Genomic DNA, 26,628 nt, shown 5'->3' with positions numbered 1-26,628 from the left:
TGCAAAGGGAAGCTAGATGGAGGCTTAATACCAATTTTACTGTAAACTGACTTTGCAGTTTCTTAATTCAGAGCAGAATACATGCAAAGCTGTCATACTGAAAATGAGGGAGGAAGATGTTCTGGTTTTCCTGGGCTTCTCTGAGATCGCTGACTAGGAGATACTGCTTTCTCACCCAAGAGAAGTGATAAGCATACAGGATACAAAATGCTTCACTTAGAAGAGTGTATTCAGTTATGGAAAACTACTGTGTCTACTACTTGGCCTCTCAATACCTGACTCTCCCAAGAATCACTTGTCTTCTGAAGTCCTCCTTTTGACATCTGAAAGCAGCTCCTAAAGCAAATTCAAACAAATGTTGTAGATGCAGTGTCAACTGTGTGCAGGTGGCTGCTACCTGATTTGAATGTTACCCCTTGATTTTGCCACTATCCTGTGTGTGAACAGAGTGAGCTCTGGCAAAAGACATAGGCTTAGTTAAAGTTGAGCAAGGCACTGCTCTCAGGTGACCATCAGGAAGCATTTTTCTCCATCCTTCAGTTTCCTTTGCTGGATGTTTCCCTTTAGCACTTCTTTTTGGTCCTTAGTACAGGGCAGTGCTTAACCACTAGTGAGGAAAGTGCCAGTAGTAGCATCTGGGAGTAACAGCTTCTGGCCTCTCTGCTTAGCTAGGAATTTCAGCCCTATCCAAATTACACTTATTTACTCTGCTCTCAACATCTGGAACAGGATTGTATGATTAATTTTACCATGAATGTGTCAGTATTTTGGGACTGTCTAATACAAATACTGAAGCATTTTCCTCAATAGAAGTTACTTGGGCAGCAACTTGTTCTTGTCTCCTCCTACGCTAATTTCCCATGAAGTTCATAGTCAAGTAGTAGGTCTCAGCCCTTTTCTTTAAGGTGCTAAATGGCTTCAGCTTAATGCCTGAATTTTAGGCACTAAAGATTAGAGCTCTTCTCTCCTGGCATAAATCTTAGCCAACAACATTTTTAGGATGTTCAATGAACTCCTGCAGCTATTGAAGGCTGTTGCAAATCTCTAAAATCTGTAGGCCAAAGTGCACTTCTGAAGTCTTCCTTTCTTGCTATGAATATGCATTGTGGAGTGTTTTGATTTCAAACTACAAAAACACCACCACCGATTCAATCAGAATAAAATATGGCACTGTTACATTTTTCTTTTCAGGATGGAAAGGTGAGAGAACAAACATATCTAGATACGTTCCACAGGTTTTTTTGGTAAACCATTTCAGTATGCTGCTGACCTGCATGCTATGATCTGAGGGAGATTTAAAAAAAAACATTAAACCAAAACACAGAAAACCCCCAGAAGAACAACCTACAGAAGATGAATGAAACTGAGTTTCATCCTGTTTTGGCATTTGAAAGTAAAAGCAATGGAACTTCATCTATTTTAAGTCTTGTGTATGCAAGCCTAAGACAAACATAAGAACTTTATACGGGATTCAGAAACAGAAGGCAGTAACTATATAGTCTAGAAAGCTTTTAGTTAAAAGTTAAATTTTGTGCTTACGTAATGTCCCACGTATGCTTAAGAAGAATGAAGTGGTCTATTTTGACAATCACCTGGTCAACTAGTTGTCATTCTCCTGCAGAATTTGTATGTGGGAGAGATCTGTTGTGTCCTTCTATAGATAACACTTCCCCTCCTTTTTCCCATTTTCCCAATCATTCTTTTTAATATTTTTTTTTATATTTTTAGCTGCTTTTTAAATCTTCAGCATATGCATGTGGACTGCTGTTCTGAGGTCACTGCAGGTGAGCAAGTGAAGTTGAATCTTTGGTCTATTTTTGAGTCAGAGAAACAAAAACAAAGATAATTTTTAAACCAACAAGCCATTATTTTTGCTTGTGGCTTCAGGCCACTTCAATGCAGTACTCTTGATCATGTGTGTGCTTTATGTGTTCTGGGCAATCATAATTTTTTAGGCTGAGGCTTGCTGTCTTCTCTGTAAGCTTTTCAGGTTTGTCTTTGGCACTGTCTCTTCATTTCAGATGCAGACATTTGTGAAATGACCAAATCCTCTGCCAGTGGGTACCAAATTGATGTTCATCCTTGGGGTAGGTTAGTATTGTTTCAGGTGTCTGATCTTATAAAGGGAATCAGATTCATCTTCCAGCTATTTCAAGTGAGGACAAAATTTATTCAGTGTTGCAGTGTATGCACTGTCTTGAGACAGGGCTATTGTATTGGTAGATTTATTGAATAAGTTTAAATAACTGTACTGTGAGACTCTTAGAAACTGTAAGATTTATTGGGTAACAGAATACTTTAATGAAGTATTAAACTAGGTATTAAAGTAATTTTAGGGGCATAACCTCAAGAAGTGGATTGACTTTTACATTGTTCTGTACTCTTGGGGCTGAAATTTCTCAGATTTTGTCATGAAGAGGCTGAGTGATTTTTCTAGATGAACATGACAAAGCATTTTGCAAATACAGAGCTGCTGTGCCTCAAGTGCTTTTTTAAGAATGCCAGACCTTCAAAAATTTTCTGTGATTTCTCTTTTAGGCATTCTTTATGAGAATGTTGCTGGCAGCTATTTAAATGATACTTAGTGCTTGGAGGTTCCTGATTTCAGCAACATAGTTTAGTGAAGTGTTATTTTCATCTAAATTCAGCATGGTTAATTTTGAGACTGAATTTATATAGTGTATTTAAATATATAAAATAAACATATAAATAGTGTATATTTTAATAAAAATGGTATACAAGGACTTTTCAGCCTGTAACTTTGAGAAGTCTGCCTGATTTGAGTTCTTCCTTGCATAGTTATATATTTGGATTTTTTTTGCTGAAACTCCCATGTGTTTTCTTAGATAATGGAATCGTTACGCTAATTAGAAAACTTCAAAATAAAGCAGAAGTGAATGTAAAGGTTAAAATGTGAAAATGCTGCACAGTGCACGTCATGTGAGTAGACTCACCAAGAATGGTCTGGGGAGTCTGTCTAATGGTGAATACCTGATGTCTGTGGTAGGAATGGTCATACCATGAAGTCTTCATCTGCAATCTGTTTCTTGCAAAGAAAGGAAATTGCAGTGTACTGTCTGATATTTGTGGCATCCGTATTTCACTAATAAAAGTTTTAGTATAAGAAGTCTACTTACTGGGACTTCTTAAAACAAGTCAGACGTGTTTTGAAAACATTCTAAAAAACAACAAAAAATGCCTTGCATTAACACTTTATCTGATATATTGCCTGCTTCTTCCCTTAGCAACATCAGTAGCTATAAAACTGTGTGATTACATATGTGGAATGTTGAGGGACAGGAACGGCAGATACAGGCATACTCTAGTTATCCACAGGGCAAGAATTCGATGGAACTGATAGAAAAAATAATTGCAGAACTCTCGGTTACTTAAAGCTCATAAAATATTAGAGGAGAATTCCCAGACAAGACTTCATTAGCCTGAAATCAGAGTAACTGCAGGAAATCAACAAAGCCACCACAGCTGGTGGTGACAGAGGTGACATGTTATCCTTTAAAATAGTATTGCTACTGCAGAAAGCTATAGTAGAGCTCTGTAAAAGCAGTAATTTGATCTTTTTCTTTAATTAGGTAAAAAAAGTCTTTGTTTTGGAAATAGAATACGTAATTTGGATGGGGAATAATTTTTGATCAACTCAGTGTTGCTATATGGCTTGGAAATATTACTAGAATGTTTAGCAAAGTTAGAGCCAAGTGAAAACATAGTCTGGTGACTGGTGATTGTGTGTAAATATCAAGATTCAACAAATAAAAATGGATATGAGACACACAGATGAATGGGGAAAAGTCTGGGATTTTTCTATCTTCCTTTCTTTTCCTCAGTATCCTCCCTTTGCCTCTTCCATTTTTATTTTTTCTTGGACAAACAATGCATCTCACTCCCATACCCAGATTGGACAAATCTACGTTCTTGTGTGAAATACTGTATCATAAAATGAACAGTAAAAACATTAAAAATTGCATTTTAAATAATGTCATGTAAAGTTCTCCAAAATGCTTTCTGTGAATAATATATTAAATTTGAAATATTTCCACACTTAATATTGATTTCTTATGACGGTATGATTAATTATAATGGTCATATTATAAGTTGAATTTATTGAAGACTTTTCATATTGTTCTTTGCTACCTGCATTATAATAAAATACATAGGCTTGTCATATTCATTTTCCAGGCTTATTTTTCAGAAACTGAATATCCTACACATAATCATTATGTCTTTAGCATCATCCTGTTGCTGAGCACTGTGTATTTGACTTCCATATCCTTATATCAGCAATATTGGTGCCTTTTGTTCTCATTTAAAAGAGAACTTTAAAAATGGAAAACTGCTTTAAAATATTTTTTCATTCTTTTAACACATATCAGAAATCAGTCTTTATTACTAGGGATACTTGTCATTATTCAAAGTAAAATAATTTAAACTTATTAAATGAATTCTACCAATACAGTACTTTTCATGCACAAGCATTGAACAAGACATTATTTTCTTCTTCCTTATTAAAGAATTAAATAAGATTTATAGCCAGGAAACACTCCAGATATGTTTCAGGTCCAGTTTTCCATGCACCAGTTTTTTTCCTGTGCTTTAAGAATTTCCAGAAACTTTTTTTTAATTGGGCTACTTAAAAGTGAAAGGAAATCACCAACCACACACAGAGTAAGCAATGTCTGCATTTTGCCTTCAGTCCATTCTAGAGTGCCCTATTTTTGATCCTGGTAGCTGCCTAAAGAGATAACTTCTTTGGTGTGTGTTAATAATAGAGAAATTAGTGCTCAACAGGTAGCAAAATGTTCTGGCAAAACAGTGCCTCATTGGAGAAAGGTAATTTGTCTGAATAGAAATTCTTTGCGGAAGTGTGTCTGGTTTGGTAGGTGTGGTAGCTGCTATGCCACCAGCTTCTGGCTGGAGTTTGTGGCGGTGAGATGAACAGGATGTCCATGTTGGCCACTGCCTCTGGGGAGCAGGTTCTGATTTGATGTGCCATTGGTTAGGGTTTTTTTGTTATTGTTGCTGATTTGTAGTATTAGTTTTGATTGTGAAACATTAAAACTTTTTACAGTTTTACAGTTCTGATTTTGTCCAGCCTTTCATATATGAATGGAAACCCACATCTTCTGCATTCTTGATAATAGCTGTTAATGACAGTCCTGTATTAAGGCTCCAGTAGATGACACACATGTAGACAAAATTTTTCAGTGCAGCTTTATCACTAGATACAGGTTTGTATTGGGGTTTCACATGATTTGCCTCCTAATGTTCAGTCGTAAGGCTCAGCGGAATCTAGCTTCTGAAGAAACCAGAAAATGAATGCCATGGCTGAAATGTGTTTTCTTGTTCACCTTGATACCTTCCTATGCTACTGAGTATGATGGTATTATGTGTAATTGCCAGTCATTGAACAAGTTCCATGAAAGAAATTTTAATTTCTTTCTGCTCTTACTATTGCATACTGTGCAATCAGAGCTAGAGATCAAGGTACAAATACTTTGCATAATTTTCTGCTTCAGTAGGTATGGTGAGTTTTCAACTCACCACACTTTACAAGATTGCTGAAATAGAAAAACTCTTTTCTTAGAATAAAATACTTTTTTTGTGTGTCTCATTTTTTTCATTGTGTTGGAACACAGCAGCAAAGAGTACGATGTGCTTTGTGTGCCTTCTTCTTCTGGGTGACTGAGTCAGGGAGACTGTATGGTGTACCACAGGATGCACCTGCACATGGTGTAGAAAAAGACATGGATATAGTCTTTAAAATGTCAGTATTGCTGAAAGCATAGCCCTCTAGTTGTGTTTCAGTGTGAAACTCTTAGTACATTATTTTGTTGTGAGAACTGAGCCTAAATATTCACTTGAAAGTGAATCCTTACAGTCAATTCACAGTAGAAATGAAAATGCCATTGTTGTTCTTGTCCAGCGGCACCTTTTCTTTGGAAGAGGAAATGAATCATCACACAGCAGTGAGCTGGTTATAAAGAATCCTCTCTCTCACATCTGGAGGCGATTATCAAAGTATTTGGGAAACTTCATATGGAAACAGAAACTCCTTCACCGTGGGGAATATGCTTTTAAGAATTTTTTGGTTTTGCCCCAGCCATATATAACACTTGCTAGTATACCTAGGGGAAAAGGGCTATTTTATGAAATGCTTCTAACTGATGATGTCTTGAATTATCATTAGAATGTTTAAAGAATAAGCTCTTTTTAGTCCCTCTGCAAATACTCTTTTGTTATGTATCTATGTATGTGGAAGCAAAGTTTATGAGAACTTAGAAGACTTTCAGTGTTTCAATTTATGAGCCTTCTTTAGAGTACTTAAACAATTGTTAGATTTTGGCAGGAAAATTGGAAAGAATATTGTTACAGATCTTTCCAATAATAAAGACTAGATACTGCTGAAGACTGAATTTCTTTAAAAAAATAAAATTAAAACTAGTGCTGTGGCAGCAGACTCAAATCATGGATGTGTAAGAGATGGTGACTAGCATGAGTACAAAGAGATAATGTGCTGATAAATGTATACTGTCTCTTCTCGTTATCTGAGAAGAAATATATGCACATTGTTAAAATGTGTGGTTTGATTCACAGTATTATAGCTCGTGTCATAGAAAAATTGTGTGAAATAGTTTAAAACTAGGATAACAAAAAAAAAAAAAGATTTCCATATGGTAAGGCCAAACTAGCAATATTTCTTAATGTTTCTTTAAAGCAGTTTTAAAAGGTCTTGGCTTCAGAAGTCAAGTGTTGTCATGCATCAAAAGCTGACTGTAAACAAAAAGTAGATTAAAAAATAATTTCTGTAATGATGAGCCATACAGTGACCTAAGGTTAGATAGTACTCTGCACTCTTGAAAACTTTTTAGCTGTTTGGGAAACAGAAAACAGGGTTAGGTGAGTTGGTTTGGTTGATCACAACCAAGGAAGACTTCACAGAATTCCTATTTAGTCAAATAATTTAAGTGAGTGGCGTGAATCCAGTGGAAGGCTGTAGACTTACTGTCAGTAAAATCAAGGTGAGGAATATAGTGAGAGAAAAAAACCCCTACTTGCCGACTTTAGGAAGTTGTAAAGGACTAAGTCAGGGAAGATCGGTGCATCAGTCTAGGCGGTCAGTGAAATGTTTCACTAAACAGCTTCTGTTCAAAAATCTAACAGAACTTAATGCTGGGTAAAAAGCCCAATGGTAAACACTATGGATGTTATGCATTGGTTGTATAAATTAGGCATGTGTGCTTGTTTGAATACTGTGTGAATGTGCTCTGTGCAGTGTTGCAGTTCCAGTGAACCTTTGCCTCCAAAGGTATGAGATGAGGATGTGATGAGAACAGTAAGAACCTGGAATGCAAAGTAAAAGTGCTGGCTTAGGAAGGCAAGTGGGGAACCCCTGCTGTCTCAGTCATGATACAAAACCAGGAAATATATAATTAAATTAAAACGAATAAATCAATTGATATCATTGCGTACAAGTTCTGGAAATTACTGTAACAGCATGTTTCTGAGATCTTGAATTTGAAATGATCAGCGGTCATATCTTAGGCCAGTTTCTAATGAATAGAGGTAAACATAAATTTTCTGGGGGACCAGTAGGATTTGAATTTAGCTGCCCATGTCAGGTTTCATATGCTTGCCACTATTAAGGTTAAGAAATTGTGTTACTATCAGTTTGGTTTTTAAGAGTTCAGGTACTGGAAGGCTAAATTCTTTCCTCCCTGGTCTTGGCCATTGAATTCTATCTACCTTCCATTCTACTGACTCTGGAAGTTTTCATGTCGTCTGTGATCTAACTATGCCTGTCAGAATAAGTCCTGGACAGTTTTCTGAGGTGGTTTTCAGTCAGGTTAGTAAGTTAATGACCCATGGAGTTACTCAACAAGTGTTGAGGCCAGCGTAAAGTAGGCAGTGGCACTGCATGGCTAGATGCATGACAGGGTGAGTAATGGGAAAGGGATAAGGAGGTGGTGGCAGCAGGTAGGTAGTTAAACTGGATCTCCATGTCATGTGGAACCAAAATCATAGGTACTGGGAGAGGTTTTGAACTGTATGATACTGTGACTCCTGGTTGGCAAATAAGTCTGAATTTCTGTCTGTGCTTCCTCCTCCTTCAGTGTTTTTTATCCTGTCAGTGTGTACAGAACTGCAAGAAAGATAGTACTGCAGCCAGCTGGTTTTAAGGGAAGTTCTGTTAAATTCCAGGCCGTTAAAGCCGATAATCTACTTTCTCCTTAATTACAAATTTTAACATCTTCAGAAAAAACCAAAACCATAGCCTGTTTTGGTGGAGTGGGTTGGGCTCTTTTATTTTAATAGCTTAAAATAGCGACTATTTCCAAAGAGAGGAGAGATGAAAAAGATCTTACATTGTTACAACAGCAGATATGAATGAACTTACAAGATATTCTTACATGAAGCATGGTGGTACCTGCTTAAAGACAAAATAGACTTGGCTTTGAAATACCATTTGGCTTGCAGGAAGCAGCACCTTCATATTATTACATATAGCAGTGAAGAAACTGAGGTTGTATAAAAATGGTTTTGAATCTTCCTGATCTTCCTACAACAAAAACTTTAAGTCAATGATACTGTCTAAAATACTCAATTCTGAACAAGAGGTTATATTTTGTCAAAGCTGTACTGATAAGGAAGGGCATGTAGGTTTTGGGGGTTTTTTTTTTGCACATCACAAATCTGATTTTTCCTATGGGCTTGTTCATGACCAAAGAGTACAAGATTTATCACATGCAGGGATAACAGCATTAGGATTGTCTTTTGCTGGGCAGGAAGGACACAGTTTTACTTCCTTTTGTGCTGTTGTAATCTTAGGAAGTATACTTTTTTTGCAGCCTTTCCTTGCAGCAGTCCATACAAGTTGCTGTAATCAAAATGTCAATGTTACGTGACTGATTTTGTGGGGCAAAGTATTATGCCACTGTTTAAATAGCATGTTCTAATTTGTGCTATAAAAGACGTCTTGGATTAATGCATCTTATTTTTCTCATTTTATAGCCTTTTTGACCCTGTCTGTTGCATTTATGTTACTTGAGGAATCTTCTAGATTTACAGCAGAACTGGAATTCTGCTGTGTGTTAATTACAGAGGTACAACATGTGGGTAATTGTACAACCTGTCTCCCAAATTGTTAACAATACTTGTCCAATTTGATTATGATGCTGTATGTGTGGTGTAGTTATGTTCATTATGGGGTTACTTTAAAATGCGTGTATCAAGGAAGTTACTTCAAATAATTCGTGAACCGCTCAGTATACTGTTTTTATTACAAGTAGTAGTTAGTCTTTCTGCTTTTTCATATGTCAGATTAATTTAACATCTGGAAGATAGTCTCAGAGTTGCTCAATGCAAGTAAAGTAATACAGAACATGCTATTTTACCAATGTGAAGATAGTGGTAAATTACAAGTCTGTGACTGGCAGTTGTCTGAATCTCCAAAGAAAAGCCCAGTGTAGGTAAGTCCCCAGGAGAAGAACAGCCAGTTAAACAGTTTGCCTAGTCAGAGGGGAATTACTGTACAGGTTACCATTGCTGTTCCTGCATAAGCTTTACATCTCTTGTGATACAGCTGAGTCACATCTAGAAATGCTGGTCATTGGCTTCGCTTGGTGAGCAGGGTATAAAGAAGGAAGCAAATAGTCTTTGCCCTGAAGAGCATACAATATGTTTCGTATAATCTTTTGTTCAACTTTTTTTTTTTTCAGAGCCAGTTAACTCTCTCATCAGAGAGTATAGATTAGATAGAATTTGTCGTAGAAATTGGACAATAAAATTTATCTTTCAGGGGTTACTAACCATTCAGTGCCAGGAATGGAGTGCTACTTTTTGTTTTACTAATGACAACAGCAAAACTTCACAAAAATGCATCAGCTCCTTTCCAGTTCATTTTTTTTTTCTGTGATTCACATATCATGGAATGGTTTGGGTTGGAAGGGATCTTAAAGATCACCCAAGTTCCAACACCTTCCACTAGACCACGATGCTCAAAGACCCATCTGACCTAGCCTTGAACACTTCCAGGGATGGGGCATCCACAACTTCTCTGGGCAACCTGTTCCAGTGTCTCACCATCCTCACAATAAAGTATTTCTTCCTAATATCTAATCAAATATACCTTCTTTTGTTTAAAAGCTGTTACCCCTTGCCTTATCGCTACAGACCCTGCTAAAAAAAGTCTGTCCCCATCTTTCTTATAAGCCCCCTTTAAGCACTGAAAGGCCACAATAAGGTCTCTCCAAGGCCTTCCCTTCTCCAGGATGAACAACCCCAACTCTCTCAGCCTGTCTTCATAGGAGAGGTGCTCCAGTACTCTGATAGCCTTTGTGGCCCTCCTCTGGACTCGTTCCAACAGGTCCATGTCTTTCTTAAGTTGGGGGCCCCCACAGCTGGATGCCATACTCCAGGTGAGATCTCACAAGAGCAGAGTGGAAGAAGAAAATCACCTCCTTCAACTGCTGGTCAGGCTTCTTTTGGTGCAGCCCACGATACTGTTGGCTTTCTGGGTTGCAAGTGCGCATTGCCAGGCTGTGCTGAGCTTCTTACCAACCAGTGCCTCCAAGTCCTTCAAGGCTGCTCCTAATCCAGTCTCCACCCAGCCTGTGTTTGTGCTTGGGATTGCCCTGACCCATGTGCAAGACCTTGCACTTGGCCTTGTTGTGAGGTTTGCTCAGGCCCGCCTGTCAAGGTCCCTCTGGCTGTTAGCACTTCCCTCTAGAGTATCAACCACACCACACAGCTTGGTGGTGTTGGTGGACTTGCTGAGGGTGTACTCGATCCCACTGTCTATGTCACCAACAGATATGTTAAACAGCACCAGTCCCAATGCTGATCCCTGAGGAGCGCCACTCATCATCTGTCTCCACTTGGATGTTGAACCGTTATCTGCACCTCTTTGAGTGTGACCATCCAGCCAGTTCCTTATCCACTGAGTCATCCATCTGTCAAATCCATGTGTCTCCAATTTAGAGACAAGGGTGTCATGTGGGAGAGTGTGAGAAGTGTCACGTGCTTTGCACAATCCAGGTAGATGACATCAGTTGCTCTTCCCTTATCCACCAATGCTGTAACCCCGTTGTAGAAGGCCACCAAATTTGTCAGGCACAGTTTGCTTTCAGTGAAGCTGTGTTGGCTGTTCACCAATTACCTCCTTGTTTTCCGTGTGCCTTAGTATAGATTCCAGAAGGATCTGTTCCATGATCTTGTCAGACACCAAAGTGAGACAGACTGGCCTATAGTTCCCTGCGTTTTCCTTTTCCCCCTTTTTAAAAATGGAGGTGATGTTTCCCTTTTCCAGTCCATGGGAACTTTACCAGGTGGCCATGACTTCTCAAATATGGTGAAAAGTGGCTTAGCCACTTCATCCGACAGTTCCCTCAGGACCCACAGATGCATCTCATCAGGTCCCATGGAATTGTACACCTTAAAGTTCCTTAGATGGTCTCAAACCTGATCTTCTCCTACAGCAGGCAGTTCTTCATTCTCCCAGTCCCTGCCTTTGCCTTCTGTGGCTTGGGTGGTGTGGTTGGAGCACTCCCTGGTGAAGACTGAAGCAAAAAAAGTCGTGAGTACCTCATCTTTTTCCACATCCCAGGTAACCAGGTCACCCTTTTTCCACTGGAGAGGGCTTAAGTTTTTCCCAGTCTTCCTTTTATCACTGATGTACCTATGGAAGCTTTTCTTGTTACCCTTGATGTCCCTGGACAGATTTAATTCAACGAGGTCTTTAGCTTTCCTAACCCAAATACGGCCCTTTCCTCATTTGTACATCTACTTCTTTCTTGCAAAGGCTGATAAATGTGGGCCGTAAAAAGGAGATGGCCACAAAGCAAAACTCCGTGAGAGGATAGTGTTCCAGAGTGTAGGATTCCACGGTCAGAAAGCAGCCCCAGTTCTCAGGTTGGAGATGCTGCTGGCCCATTTCTACGCGCTTCTACTTGAAGTCTTTTTTCAGTGCATACATGACAGACACTCCTGTATTTAAGGCATGTTAAGAGTTATTTTATTTGGCTGTTATTTCGGTAGATTAAGCAAACCAGTCTTGTAAACATTTCCTTACAAGAGAAGGCTTTTGAGACTCCTTTGGTAGCGCCCTTCTGTACCTTTCCCATTTTGAATTCATTATTTTTAATCAGTGAGGGTAATCATATATAAGTGATGTGTTTCAAATCAGCATTTAGTATTTTTAGTGTTTCATGAGTTGTATTGCTGTTTTTTCCTTTCCTTGACTGGAAATACTACTTCTGTCATATCCTGCAATTGCATTTCCATTGTTTTCATGCTCATAGCCTGTTGGCTCATAATCTTTTTACAGTTGCTCAATAAATGTCCATCTTTTCTCCTCTCCTGTTGTTTCCAGCTGATAAGCTCTTAATAGCATAAGTTCTTGGTTTTAAGCACTAAGCATACAACCATTGTAGCCATGATTGATTTTTGGTATTTCTGTTCTTCTCATATAATACCCTGTCCTCTACTGCCCGTCCCTAACTGTTGGTCATTACGTGCCATTCCTACTTCTTTACCACTGTTGTTTATGGAAACAGAAAATAGGGTCAACTATAACATCCTTCTCCACCAATAAATTCATTCAGGTCCAAAAGCTCCTTTTCAGTTGAACACTTTAGGAAGGGGCTACACTGTTGGGCTAAGTTTCATTTCTTCCAATATCCTCAGTTTCCATGTGGCTCAGTGTGATGCTGCTCTTGACACTCAGACAAATTGCCTGTCATGTTCTTTCTTGTCTAGAGTGTTGATTATCTTATCAAAGGAAGTTTATCATGTCAGCAAAGTAATTCCCTTCTTATGTGCTAGCTGTTTTTCTTGACTTCTGTGTTTATTTAGCCTTTCCAAATTAGGTTTGTATTATAAAATTCTGTTGATACTAGCTTGTTGGATGTGTTGGCAGCATCTTCTTTCTTGGTTAGGTTAACATTTGCTAATTTTTAGTCAGTTGGTATCCTCCTTGTTTAATAAGTGTTAGTGTGGAGGTTTTTTTGGTTGTTGTTGGTTTGTGGGGTTTTTGTTTTGTTTTAAAGAAAAGCAAACAAAGCTTGTGTTGCTAAGTTTGTGATTTCATTTGTCAGGTATTTAAAGATTCTGAAATAACAATCATCTGGTCCTTCTGATTTGAGTATTTTGAGATCTTTTATTTTTATTTCTATCGACACAGTAATATCCATTTTTCCATGTTTGTTTGGTGGTTCCAGCTGATAGGTAGGACTATATCTAAGGAAGAAAGACTTTTCATCCTAAATTTGCACCATGTAGAAGTATTTTTTTCCAAATACACATTTTGCTATGTTTTACAATTAGGTCTCAGTCAAAGAATATAATGATTGTTAATAGATAATGGCAAGGGTCATCCATGATACTACTTAAACCGTGTGTGTGTGTGTAAAAGTGCTCTGATGACAAAATTGCAGCATTTGGGTGTACTTGGATTTCAGCCGTCTCTTGGCATCTCTCACTGAGCTATCCAAGATCTTTAAGACTCAGCTGGGCTCACATCAATTTGGGGAAGTTTTACTTCGAAATATCTTTTGTGTTTAATCTTAAAACTGAAGTGAACTTCTAATATTATTCCTATAACAATAAATGGTATCAAATTCTCTCAATTGTTAAATTTCTTCTGTGGATTGCAAGGTGAATTTTTAAATACTTTTAAAAACTTTCCCTAGTCTTCTTTCATGCCATGGGTGGTTAAAGGTTGCTTCTTTGGAATACTATGAATAAGCTGTTGTAAGAGCAGTAAAACATGCAGCCTGCACCCACCTTCCCCATGCTGTAACTAGCTTGGAGGTTTGTGTTTGTCCTGCCAGCTGCAGCAAGACTTTCCTAGATCTGCTGGCTGCTTTGAGTATTTTCTTTGTCTACACCAATTACCCTGTCTCTTTGTCTCTGTATAGATCTCCTCCCTTTAATACTGGAATCATCAGTATGTTTCAGCAGTAGCTGAGTTTCCTGATCTGACAAAACATGGACGTAAATTTATGTGGTCAATAAACGCAAACCAGGATCTGAACAGCAGAAGTTAGTATTCCTATTCTGAGGTGTAGGTCTTGCACAAGAGCCACATGCAGCTGAGTCACATAAGGGCAAGCTACCATGCTGATTTGCTGTCTTTGAAAACAGGCTGCATGTAAACTGCATGTGAGGTGTGGGCAGACTCTGAACAACGCTTTGGCAACCTCTGGTGTATATTTCAATGCAGTTGAAAGGCTAATGTGCTCGGAAGAAGCTGCAGGTAGAGTAGCCTCACCCACCTGGTTTTGGGCATCTAGTTACACAGAGCTGCTTTCGTGGTCAGCACAGAGAATTCCAGGGCAAAACCGAGCTGATGCCTGTAGGTGTCATTATAGACATCTGTGCTTCCATTCAGTTGTGGCCTGCATTTCTCTCCAGGCGGTGAGAGGGTAGCCCAGAGTGACTGGTTTGCACAGTGCATGTTTTTATGCTGTCGGGTAAACATCTCCCCCAAAGCTTTAAATTCTTGAATTTTCAGTATGTTTTTAATGTACTATAAGAGTGACTTAGCAGTTTTAGTTTAACTGTTCTCACTAGTTTGAATGAAGGTTTTTGCATTTCTGTATAGTCTCCAGTGTTACAGAGCGTTTCGCTTGCATGTTTGCAGAGCCTGGGAGAGTAAAATCTTGGTCTGGTAATTAGAATTTGAAGGTACTATGGTAAAAATGGCAATAATGGAAATTTCAAGAGTAATTTTAACACTTCTTATTTTTGCAAGCTAACCGGAGTACCAGTATGTGATAACATAATGGGGATGCAATAAATCAAAAGCACTGCAGAATGAATTTAATTGGAAATGTGAAATGTGAATAGCTGTATTTGCTAGCAGTTAGTGTTTAAAATGAGTGCTTAGTTGTTCGGAAAACAATGATGTTACATTAATATGTTTAAATAATACTGTTCTGTCTCCTGCTTTTTGCAGAAAGGACAGTAACAATTTTCTGTTAGTTTGTTAGTAAGTTTGTAGGGTTTTATATAAGCAAATATTGGTGCTGTAAGTAGGGTTGTTTCGACTTGTACAGCAAGTCTTCAGTTAGAAAATCATACAGCAATTCGAAAAAGTAGTGAGTTACTGTTTAATCACTTCTTCCTGCAATAAAAACTGGCTTAGCATGATAATAATTAATAACAAACTCTGAAATAACAATTTGAAACTGCTAGAGGAATACTTATGTAATGGTTGAATCAAAACTTTGAGAAATGGAAGCTCCTTTTAGACCTAAAATGAAAACCTTAATACAAAGAGGAATTGGAGTGGGGTTTTAGTTGTTTTGGGGTTTGGTTTTTGTTGCAATTAGAGCAATAGTAGTTAGGATGGATCAGATGACATGTTAATGTAATCTGCTTTAGTGGAACAAAAGATTTTCTTAGCATGCAGATCCTTGGGAAAAAAAATAATTGTACTAAAATCTGTCTGGCAGTAGCAATACCAGTCTCCTCTCTACAATTGGTGGGTTTTCTGTTTGGGTGTTTTCGGTTTTTTTCTTCCATCAGGTTCAATGAAATGTTAACCACAGTCAAATTTTTGGGGGCTTGCTTGCTTTGTTGTATTCCTTCACTGTTGCATTTACATACATCACTAGTTACATGAATGGTTTCCGGTTTGGGTTTAAAAATAATTTGAAACCTTAAATAATTTGGACCTTTAGTCTTTTTGTATATGTAGAGTTTATTTCAGGCTTTCAGCTTCATTAGCAGATTCTTTTAATAGATAATTTCTAGCTGTCACAATTAATACTAGTATTGCAGTGGTATGGCGAAAAATTTTAACTGTGAAAATCTTTCTGAACCAATTATGAGCAGTTCTTCTGAAGATGTTTTAACTTCTAAATAAGATGTTACCAATATTTATTAGGCATCATGCAACTTGCATACGGCTGCTTTTCTTTTTTTTCTTTCTCCCTGAAATGCCTCTGAAAAAGCTCATAATTTGTAACAGGAAATGTAATGGAGTTATGGGAAATGTACAAAGGGTAGGAATTATGACTACAATACAATTTAAGAAAGATTCTGAGAAGGACTGAGTTAAATATGCTTAACTTTACATGTTAATTTTCCTATTGATTCTGTGTATTCCAAGTAACACCAATCCCAGGTGATAAAAACTAACTTCTGTGTCAGATCTTAACACAGAAAATAACTTGCAGTATATCGCCATTTTGTTTCTTTGTGTTATGAACCTATATGTGAACTATAGGCCTAGACCAAGACCTCATTGAGATGCAGTATAAACACGGGGGAGGGAAGGGAAGGTAGTTCATGTCATAGGGGAAACAAGACAACACATGGCTGTGGAGAGAAAGACAGGAGTACCCCAGGAAATCATGGAGCTGTTATTGATCAGTGTGCAGTACTTCAGGATATGCGGTTCTATTATGAGTAAGTGATTTTATCAAATTTGCAGTGTCTTGTACTTCTAAAGACTCAAGTTGCTCTCTGATGGTTGCTTGATGACTAATTTTTCAGTTGTACTGGGAACAAAAAGTACCAGTCCTGTAACTGGTAAAATTTTAAGCAAGTTCTTGACTTTCCAGTGAGTATGAAGAGCCAGACATATATTGCATTTAATATTTGGACATTTTTTCTTTCTTCTATTTTAACAGTTAATCTTATATGTAGATCAGCAGGAATTTGGAAATAATTATTGTAAGTAATCAGTGCCAATAACTGCTTGGCTATAGAGACTTCTCCCAGGCTGTAGGATTTTAGATATAGTTAATTGCATGTATTCAAGAAAAGTATAGAATTATTTTGTTGAACTACGATGGCAACCCAACAAATTTATGGATTTGTACTTAAATGCAAGTCTTTATTAATTCCCTTTCTCAAATCTTGTGTGTCCTGCCACTAGCAAGAATTTAATGTCATGCTTTTAACCATGGAATAGCTCTGTGTAGTTTGTTTATCTATTACTTTCATTATTTACATTATGCTATAGGTGTACCCCATACACATATTACTTCTATTGCTTTGGTATCTGGGATCCTAGATAAAGATCAAGATAGTATTCTGTTTATTTTTTGCGTGCTGTAGACAAAACGTCATGCACCAAAGACTTTATTATATAACAAAAGACAGCACACAAATACAAGCAGATCTGGGACTATAAAGAAACAATGGAGGAAACATAGATCAGTACGTTAAATCACAGTTACAGCTTGCCAATGGCCCAATTACTGCCCAAATGCTATTTTATAATAGAAATCTCAAGGAGTGCTTTGCATGGAAATAGAATGAGGTTTTATGGATATTTGCTGGCAGTTCTTTCTGAATACAAGAGCAATGTAGGAAAATCCATAAGGCTGGTGTGTTTTCAAACAGGCGAGACGGTGTTAAAGACTAATTTCATTAGTTTAATCCCATAATATCTTAACATTTTGTTAACAAATGGGAGAGTTGCATGAGTTTTCACAGCACCATCCTGCCTTACCTTATATGAATATAAGAATCTGAAAAGAGATCTGAATCTAGGAGGGTGTATTCTGGTTACGAATTTTATGATATGCATAGGGAGAAAGGAGATGGGGCTTATGGGAAAGATCAAAAGGTCACTTACAGTTTATCTATAAAATTGGTAAAATGGCTGGAAGGAACTTTAGTGGGGCAAGTTTACATGGTACAGATGCAGTTTACCATCAGTCTCTAGGTAGTATCCACAGATCTTTTAGTCATTTCTACCCTGTTCTTAAAGCCTTCAGTAACAGTTATCTGAATCCCACGCTGCAGATAAAGGCTGTTATTCCTTATCGTGCCACTACCAGAGAGGGTGTTAATGTGGGGTTTTTGGTTTTGGTGTGGTAGTGGGGGTTTTTGAGTGGTTGAAGTTCTAGTTTTTTGGGTTTTCTTCTCTTTTTGTTGGTTTGTTGTTTTTTTGGTTTGGTTTGGTTGTTTTTTTATGAATAATCTTTTCTTATTGAAAGAATCTGTTTTGTTTTCTTTAATTCTGGTATCTAGGAAGGACAGGTGATGTGTGGTGCTATAACAGACAGGCCTGTGCTGTCAATAGAGGAATGGTTTATTCCTTTCAGCTAGTGCTTCAAAATAGAGTTCAACAATATTTTTAGGGGACCAGGCCAATGCAGGTAGAATTTGGATTTTTATGGGCTGTGGCTGTAAAGTTCTCTTTTATTCTGTTTCTGGGTTTGTTTTTTCTCCGCTCTGTTCCTTTCTTGATTTTTGGTTTTGCTGTAAGGAAATGTACATGAAGGAACGTACATTTGTAGGAACTGAGGAGTTTTAAGTAACATACTGTAGGAAAGGTTCCTGTCAAACATTTATGTTAATTTATAAGATCTACTGAGTTTAAAACTGGGTTCCAAATCTCAGGGAGGATGTAAAGCTGAAAGACAGTGTTTTCATGTTGGAAGCGGGGGCATGCTTAATAATGGAGGAACAACCTTAGTACCATTTGAATGACACAATAACAAAGGAATTGTGATAAGACTAAGAGATGTGTTTATTAGCTGTGTGGGTTCAGTCTTCTCTTGTGTTTTGATGTTAATATTTTAGTGGTGAAGTTAACCCATCAAGATCTATCATTCTGTATTTTCTCTTACATCTCTTACTGCGTGTGTGTAATAGGTATACTAAATCCTACTGGTATGCAGTATGGCTGTCCTTCAGAGTTTTAACTCCTAAGGATGCTCAAGTGACATGGAGGAACAGGACACTTGATTTTAGCTAAGGTCATACTACGAATCTGTGGTACATCTGGTTCTGTGCTGACATCCTTATCCTCTAACAAACCCTGTTCCAAAAGTTAAACTTGCAACTTCTTTGTTTCTTCACACTAAATTTTCACTTTCAGTTTTGCCAGATAGTTATGTTGAGAAGTTTCAATTAACTGGGACACTATAATAATTAAAAATAAACACTTTTGGTGGCATTTCGTACGAATTAGTAGTTCATAGCTGCACCAGGAGAAACAAGGAAGCCATGTAGTTGATTTCTTTTTCATTATGTAGGTAAGGCTATAGATGTAGTTTTGACGATACAGAAATAATAGATCTGCAGCATTAGACATATTTTACATCAGGGATTAAATTCTTAATCTGGTGTCTAGTTTGTTTAAACCAGATAAAAGGATTGTGCATATGTAACGTAGTTCTTGAACTCTGTGCCTTGATACAGGCAGAGTGTAAGACTGGACTCCTAGGCTCCTCTCAAGCCTTGGCATAGCTCTTAAAGCAGCTGCATTATACTGGGGCCTGTATGTTAGACAAGATGGCTTGCAGCCCCTCACACTGTCTATACTGAGGCAAGTCTTCACTTTGAAGTGATCTGGGACTGCTTTGATGAAGAGATGCTGCCATCTCCAACCTCATCAGTGTGCAGCAGTTTCTGTGCTGCACCTAAGGTTAAGATTGGCAAAATAAGCAGAGGTGCAAAGCATTTTTCAGTGTCTTAATTTAAAATACCAAATTCAGTAAGCTTTTAAGTATCAGATTAACACTTTTTCTGATGTTTCTCCTACCAAAACAGTTTTAGTACTGTCATTGTGCAGTGGAACGTGTACTGATAGCACTGCATCCATTTAGAAAGTATTGTTCAGTAGCTAGGAATAAAAGTAGAAAGCACTGAAACTAATTTTTTTTTCTCCTGTGTTTTTCAGATGGTGGTAAAAACTTTCATGGATATGGACCAGGACTCAGAGGATGAGAAGCAACAGTATCTCCCATTAGCCTTGCACCTTGCATCTGAATTCTTCCTCAGGAATCCCAATAAAGATGTGCGCCTCCTTGTAGCATGTTGCTTGGCTGATATCTTTCGTATCTATGCTCCTGAAGCTCCATATACTTCCCATGACAAACTTAAGGTAAAAATGCTTTATAAAATAAAGGCTTTCTTTCTACCTCATTCTCTTACTGAGGAAAAAAAGCCACCACCACTCCAAAAAGATAAACAAACCCAAAACCAAACAAAAAAAAGCCAACTGAAAAAAATTTTTTACTCACATTTAGGCTGATATTCAGTTTTATTAAAGAGATGTTGCTTTAGTCCTGTGAGTCAGTATAGTACTTTGAAAGGCCAGAGATGTGTAAAGGAAGTCGATAATTAGTATGTCTTGTTAGTGATAGCTTTGTGTCAGGGCCTAAAAAAGACAGAGTAATGTTCTCATATCATGAGTTTGTAAGTGTGGGTAGATGTCACTACTAAAGGGTTGTATTTTTATTCTCTGCTGAATCAAGCTTGTAAACATTTTATTGTTTTTTGACAGGACATATTCTTGTTTATTACAAGACAATTAAAAGGCTTGGAGGACACGAAGAGCCCTCAATTTAACAGATACTTTTACTTGTTAGAGGTAACACAGTAATTGTAAATTTCAGTATATGGTATTTGCTTGTAAGCCTAAGAAATGTAATCAGTCTTTTTCCAGATGAGCCAGTATGTTTGGGAAACTTCTTTTATTCTGTAAATCACACCAAACTCATTAAAGTTCAATGAATTGATTCTTTTAGTAGTTATAATTCTGTTTGCATTTAATAAGTTCATGCAGCCTATAGTTGAGGACATGTTAAAATGATTGGTATTTATTAACATTAAACCTCTTTATCTTACAATTCTGTACGTTGATATTTGTATCATGCACACTTAAGGTTATATTACCTCATCAAGAGAGCATTTCAAATGCTGATTAAAATGCAAATTGCTTATATTGATGATGGGAGAAGCATATAAGATACTTGTTTAAACACATTAGAAAAGCCTACTCTTGACAAGAAGTGTGGGGGTTTTATCAGTGTGCATTTAGGAAAAGTATCTTGTTTGTAAACCTTTTATTGATGTTTAAAACTGCATTGTTTCATAGCATGAAGAAAAAATCTAGAAACACGGAGTTACGATAACAACAGTTTCTGTCAATCTGTTTTGATATACAAGAAATGAGATTATTCTATATTTAGGTTTTTTTCTGGTTGTATATTGCAAAACCCCTTTGTAATAAGATTTCTTTATATGCACAGCAAATATCCAGTCTCCTTCCCCAAAGGATTTACTGTCCTTTATATAATATTTTTCCTTAAATAATAAAAAAAAAAAAGTAACTAATGTGATTATTTTTATGTGACTTAATATGAAGTTGTAATATCCTGAATATCCTATTTTTGTTTTAGAATTTAGCTTGGGTTAAATCTTACAACATCTGCTTTGAGTTGGAAGATTGCAATGAAATTTTTATTCAGCTTTTTAGGACTCTTTTTTCAGTTATCAAGTAAGTTGAATTGCTTCAATTATATTAAAATGTCAAAATATCATCAGTTTTGGGGGTAGGCTGAATCCTTGCATAATCTACAAATACAGATGTCTGAACAGAACAAGTCTTTATTCCTCCAAACAAGGAGATACAGGGAAAGAAAAATCAGTGCAAATTTCTGAAAATATGGAGGGGTGTGTGTCTAAAAGCAGATGTGTTTTAAAATTTCTTGTCCACGTTACAATGACATACTTCATTTTTGACTCATTTACCTACATTTGCATTTCCATGGTTGTTGTTTTCTTCTTTTTTGATTTGTTTAACTTCTTAAAGCAAAGCTAGCGTGTTCTAGGTTTGTGAAGCTTTCTATAAGAAAGGAAAGGCACAAAATAGTTTGTGAATGTGGAGAGTGTATGGGAGGGCAAGCTGGACAGCTTCAGACATTGTTTCTTAACAGTACTGTTAGTATTCATCAGGTCTGAAAATTAGTATTGATAATATTCTTTATCATCTTAGTAATAGCCACAACCAGAAGGTACAAATGCATATGCTGGATTTGATGAGTTCTATCATCATGGAAGGCGATGGAGTAACTCAGGAGCTGCTGGACTCGATTTTGATTAACCTCATTCCTGCACACAAGGTCTGCAAAATAAAATATTATAGTAGCATAGTATCTATATAGTATCTATATAGTAGTATAACCATTATAACAGTTTTTACTGCCTTTTGCTTGTTGTTTATCTCTCCACACATTTCAGCAGTCACGACTGCTTTTTTTTTTCTCCCCAGCCTTGTAACAGTGGATTGACAATTTCTTTTGGGAATCAATTTGGTGATGTTCATTAGCTGTGTCTAGATTATTTAGTATCAAGAGATTCTGCCTGCTTGCTACCTCAGGAACTCTGTACTGAAACAAAAATAAAGTATTTTCAAGCAAATGTAATAGGAAAACATTATATCTTAAAGGTTGTGGGTTGTTGATTGGTTTGGATTTTGGGTTGTTTGCATTTTTTTCGTTGAAAAGATATTGGGGTTTTATTGGGTGGGGCTGTTTAGGGGTAGTGGTGGTGATTTGTTTGAAAAAAAAAAAGGGGGTGGGGGGTGGGGGGGGGGGGCACGATGACACGGGGGTCACGGGGAAGACTTCCACAAGACTTCTGTGGTGACTTGCTGCTTGCCTCAGCTTGCCAGTAACTCCCTAGTTGTTTCCCCCTGCAGTGTCTTTCCCCCTTAAACTTTCATTTTAATAAAACCAAATTATTACCTGAAGTGTAGTGCTTCCCCCCCAGCCTTTTTATTTAGTTGCTTTTAGTGCTCCATATTCTTTTATGGGTTCCATAAGCTTTCTGCTCTTTGCAGAGTTCAGCATCCCTTTCGCTCACTTATAAGTGACATGCCCCCCCATCCTGGAGCAGTCTTATGTGAGCCCCTCCTAGCAGATTGGTGCAGTCATGCAGGTGTTGTCTCAGCCTCATCTATGCAGCTACTTCTACAGGTTTTTCAGTCTCCCCCTTTACAGTCAGCTTCGTGAAGTGCCATTGATGCTGTCTGTCCGGTTTCATTGTGTGACTTACTGTCTGGTCACTGGATCTGCAGTTGAGCTTTTGAACTACCTTTACCGTAATGGCTAAATAAACTGGAAGGCACAACAAAGGCAACTCCCTTAGCTGTGAAATCAGGGGAAGTGAGAGGTAGGCTGGTGTTGGCCTGCATTGACCAAGAAAATTCCTTTGCTAAAACACTTGTGCTTCTTACTGAAAATTGCATGAGCCTACAGTAAATGAACTGTGCTTTGATTACCAAGTATGTGTTTCTGTTTGTTCATGTATTAGTTTAAAATAATGACAAAATTAAGGCAGCTCCATCCATGACTACATAATTAAAGTTAAATTAGCACATAAGAGCAGAGATTATTACTTTGGTTACCTAGAGAGGGGGAATTCATGGAAATGTATAGCACAGGAATGACTAAGCCTTGGCCATTGTCATTTAGCTGTGAGATCTCGGCAATGGGTACATAAAAGTATCTATCATCTGAGGTTAGTTTGCATTCCTTCTGTTGTGACCATGAGATGGGAATATCATTCTGTCAACTCATTTTTATTGACAGCAACGAGATGATGTCTTTTATTAAAACTGCTAACAGGAAGGGAGGGCTCTTATTCAGAACAATGGGAAAAGAGTAGTTTTGAAAACACGCTGTTCTTTGTAAGTTGTTTCTAATCAGTTATAGGCAGTAGAGATCAGGAGTGGAATAGAGGGGTGGAGATGTGTGTCAGGTGCTGGGTGATGCTGTTAACAATGGTGAGCGTTGCTCTGAGGACGCAAAGACCTGGTGTAAACCTTGTACAATGGAACAGTGTGTTGTGACTATTTGGTGTAGGCAAAGTAAAAATGGACATGATCCTTTAGCATTAACATTGTTAGCTTAATCATTTAATTTTACCTAGTGAAGGAAATGCTCAAGCAAGGCTCTGATAGAGGGAGGTAAACTTGGTGTAAATATTGGGTTGTACTGTATATTTATAATCTCTTAGAGGACTGGTGGCCAGTCCTTATGGGTCTTGGCCATCATGACTGAGCAAATAATATGCTGCGGTCACTGCTCAGTGTCAGACTTCGGTCAGTGTTTTGGTCTGCATTAACGTGTTTGTTTCCTATAACAACAAAACTTAAACTACTGTTTTACCATGGTAGTTTTAAAAAACCCCAAAAAACAAGAACCCACAGAAAGTTCTTTTGTCTGCTCTGCCTAGCAGAGTTTGACTGTGGTAATTATGTTCTCCTTTCATGAACAGATCTCCTAGGAAATTCTGTGATTATATTAATTGTTTCTCCTTATGTGTATAAATCAGAAAGCACAGTTTATTTTCTTGTAGAGAACATGTAATAACAATGCTTGTTTGTCTGTGCAAAGCAATTGAATACTAGTCATTCTCTGCTGTGAAATAATAAAAGTATCAGTGTGGCTAGATGATTGCACTTTCATCTTTGTAAAGGAGCTGAAATACATGGTTTGGATAATGTATTATATTCCTTTCTAGATTTTGGTGGGGTTTTTTGTTTGTTTGAATTATTTTTATTTGTTAGTTTTGTTTTTTAACCTCTTCCATTTGTAAGACAATATTGCAGTAAAAAAGAGCAAAACATACGAGTACCTGGATTTGACATGGAGTCTACCACAGCATCTAAATTATATTCATTTGTATATCCATTTTTAGTAAAGTGGCTTTACTGTACATTGTTCTCTGTGTGTGTGCTAATGTGGCTCTCCTATAGTGAATCCAGGTTTTCAGTAGCAGTGTGGCATTTCATGTTTTGCTCAGACCACATAGGACATCAAACTAGTTCTTTTTGTTGACTTTAAAGCCAGCGATATTTAGTAAATATTTTTCTTCACAATCTATCAAGGTTATTCCTTAAAAACATATATTTCATGTATTTAAAATCAGTATTTTCTTATGCATCCTCCACAGTATAACCAATCCAGATCTTCAAGGCTTCTTTTGTCCCTTAAGAGATTGATTAATTGTTTATTGATTAATAGTTGGGGGTTTTTATCAAGATATATGTCTTTTCTAGTTTGTTTTGGTGTTTGGTTCTTCAGGGGTTTTGGGGTTCTGGTTTGATTGTGGGTTTTGGGTTGGGGTTTTTTTTGTGTATGTATGTGGTGTCGGTTTGGGTTTTGTGTGGTGTATATTTATTTTTTTTAGCGCTGGTGAGCCTGTGTAGGGGAAAAAACCCAACACAATGTCACTGAGAGAAATCTTTGAAACTGTATTGAAGATCCAAATAAAATATATTTTCTGTATGAGGTTGGCAGTCCTCTAGTTTAATACAGGCATACCGGCCAACAAGTTTGGAGAGAAGCTGTGCTGGTTTGATTTTGAGAAGAGTTTATACGTACCAGTCTGTCGTCTTTAATGAGACATCAGTTTAGTGCTGTAGTGACTGAGGAGGTACTTGTTTGAGCCCTTGGCCATTTGTTTTGCTTCACTACCAGTTGATGAACTATCTTTTGGTTTGTCATCTCATTAGCTAAAAGAGCATGAGGGAGTCATTCTCAATGTAGACTTGCCAAATACTGTCTTTCCAAGAATCAGTCATCCTTAGGCTTTAACTGTGTTTTGTCTGCAGTCATTTGTAATTTTCAGGGCAATCAGCTAAAAGACCTGCCTTTTGGGGTTTTTGTGTGTGGCTTTTTCTTCCCCCCCTCCATGCTGCATTAATCCCTAGATGAGATGAGATACTGCATATTGGATTTTGTGCAGATTTGGACAGTCACATTTTTCAGATGTGCAGTTACATTCTTATCTTGCTCAAGGATAATAAAAACGATGTTCAGATTTGTTATGTTGCAATCAAATGTTCATTTGAAAAGTTTGCATCTGACTGTCCAAGTGTAAGTGCTTTCGGTAGGCTATCACAGACCAGACAGTACAGTCCATGGAGAAGTCCGTGCACAGTTTTACCATTTAGAAAAAGCTGACGTTTGCTACAAGGTGTACCTTCAATGAGTATGTGAAGGGGAAACAAAACCATATTTAAATAGTAAGTTGGTTTAGTTCATTTTTCAGTGGCAAAATTTGGTGCACGTTAATTATCAAAGTGTGGAGGTGTGATGATGTTTCTTCAAGTTTTTTAATGTGATTGCATGGGAAAACTATAGATACGAATACAATGCTAAAGGTAACAATTGGAGTGATAAAGTCTTAGAAGAAGTGATGGTTTTGGGTTCAATTTCTCTTAAGTGTATGGAAAAAAGTTTTAGGATTTTTCTGGGTCTGTAGTTGTGGAATTAACATAACTGAACTTAGCTTTGAAAACAAATAAGTTCATGGTAAAACATATCTTTCTAAATTCATGGTCTTTTAAGGTTGGGAGAGCAAATTGATCTGAAATAGTTTGTATTATTAAAATTTTATTATTATATCTTCTTTATTTCAGAACCTTAATAAACAAGCATTTGATCTTGCAAAAGTCCTGTTGAAAAGGACCGTCCAGACCATTGAACCATGTATTGCCAATGTATGTAAATTAATTAATCCATGTTACCTACAAGTAACAAGTATTCTTTGCACATTTTGTAATGCAGCTACAAGAATAACATTTTCCAAATAGGATATTAGCTTGGTGTTGAAGAAGTATGCAAGGTGTTTCAAATAAGTGAAGAGGAAATTAATTTTTACCCATCTCAGTCTAAAGCTAAGCCTAAATCTAGGCTGTTAAAATAGGTGACTGCCAAAAAAATCCTGTTGCAACAAAAAGAATTGTTAGTGTTTCGTATGTCCAGCAATGAGACAGCCTCATTTCATACCAAGCTTTAGGATGAAGCATTTCAAACAACCAGCTTTTTACTAGATTTTTTTCATCCTAAACTTGTT

The 26,628-nt window shown here is 37.3% G+C and overlaps 1 protein-coding gene across 3 annotated transcripts in view; it reads left to right on the top strand.

Moving 5' to 3' along the window:
- Window positions 1–26,628, top strand: part of PDS5A (PDS5 cohesin associated factor A) — an 85,885-nt gene that overhangs the window by 15,335 nt on the left and 43,922 nt on the right. For all 3 annotated transcript variants that reach the window (XM_037391732.1, XM_037391741.1, XM_037391746.1), the window contains exons 3-7: window positions 19,658–19,861; window positions 20,264–20,350; window positions 21,162–21,259; window positions 21,758–21,884; window positions 26,192–26,272. In XM_037391732.1, the coding sequence (XP_037247629.1) occupies window positions 19,658–19,861; window positions 20,264–20,350; window positions 21,162–21,259; window positions 21,758–21,884; window positions 26,192–26,272 (597 nt within the window). The remainder of the gene's footprint in view (window positions 1–19,657; window positions 19,862–20,263; window positions 20,351–21,161; window positions 21,260–21,757; window positions 21,885–26,191; window positions 26,273–26,628) is intronic.

Source organism: Falco rusticolus, chromosome 1 (assembly GCF_015220075.1).
Source record: "Falco rusticolus isolate bFalRus1 chromosome 1, bFalRus1.pri, whole genome shotgun sequence".
Classification (NCBI taxonomy): domain Eukaryota; kingdom Metazoa; phylum Chordata; class Aves; order Falconiformes; family Falconidae; genus Falco; species Falco rusticolus.
This window is presented reverse-complemented; position numbering and strand designations above follow the sequence as displayed.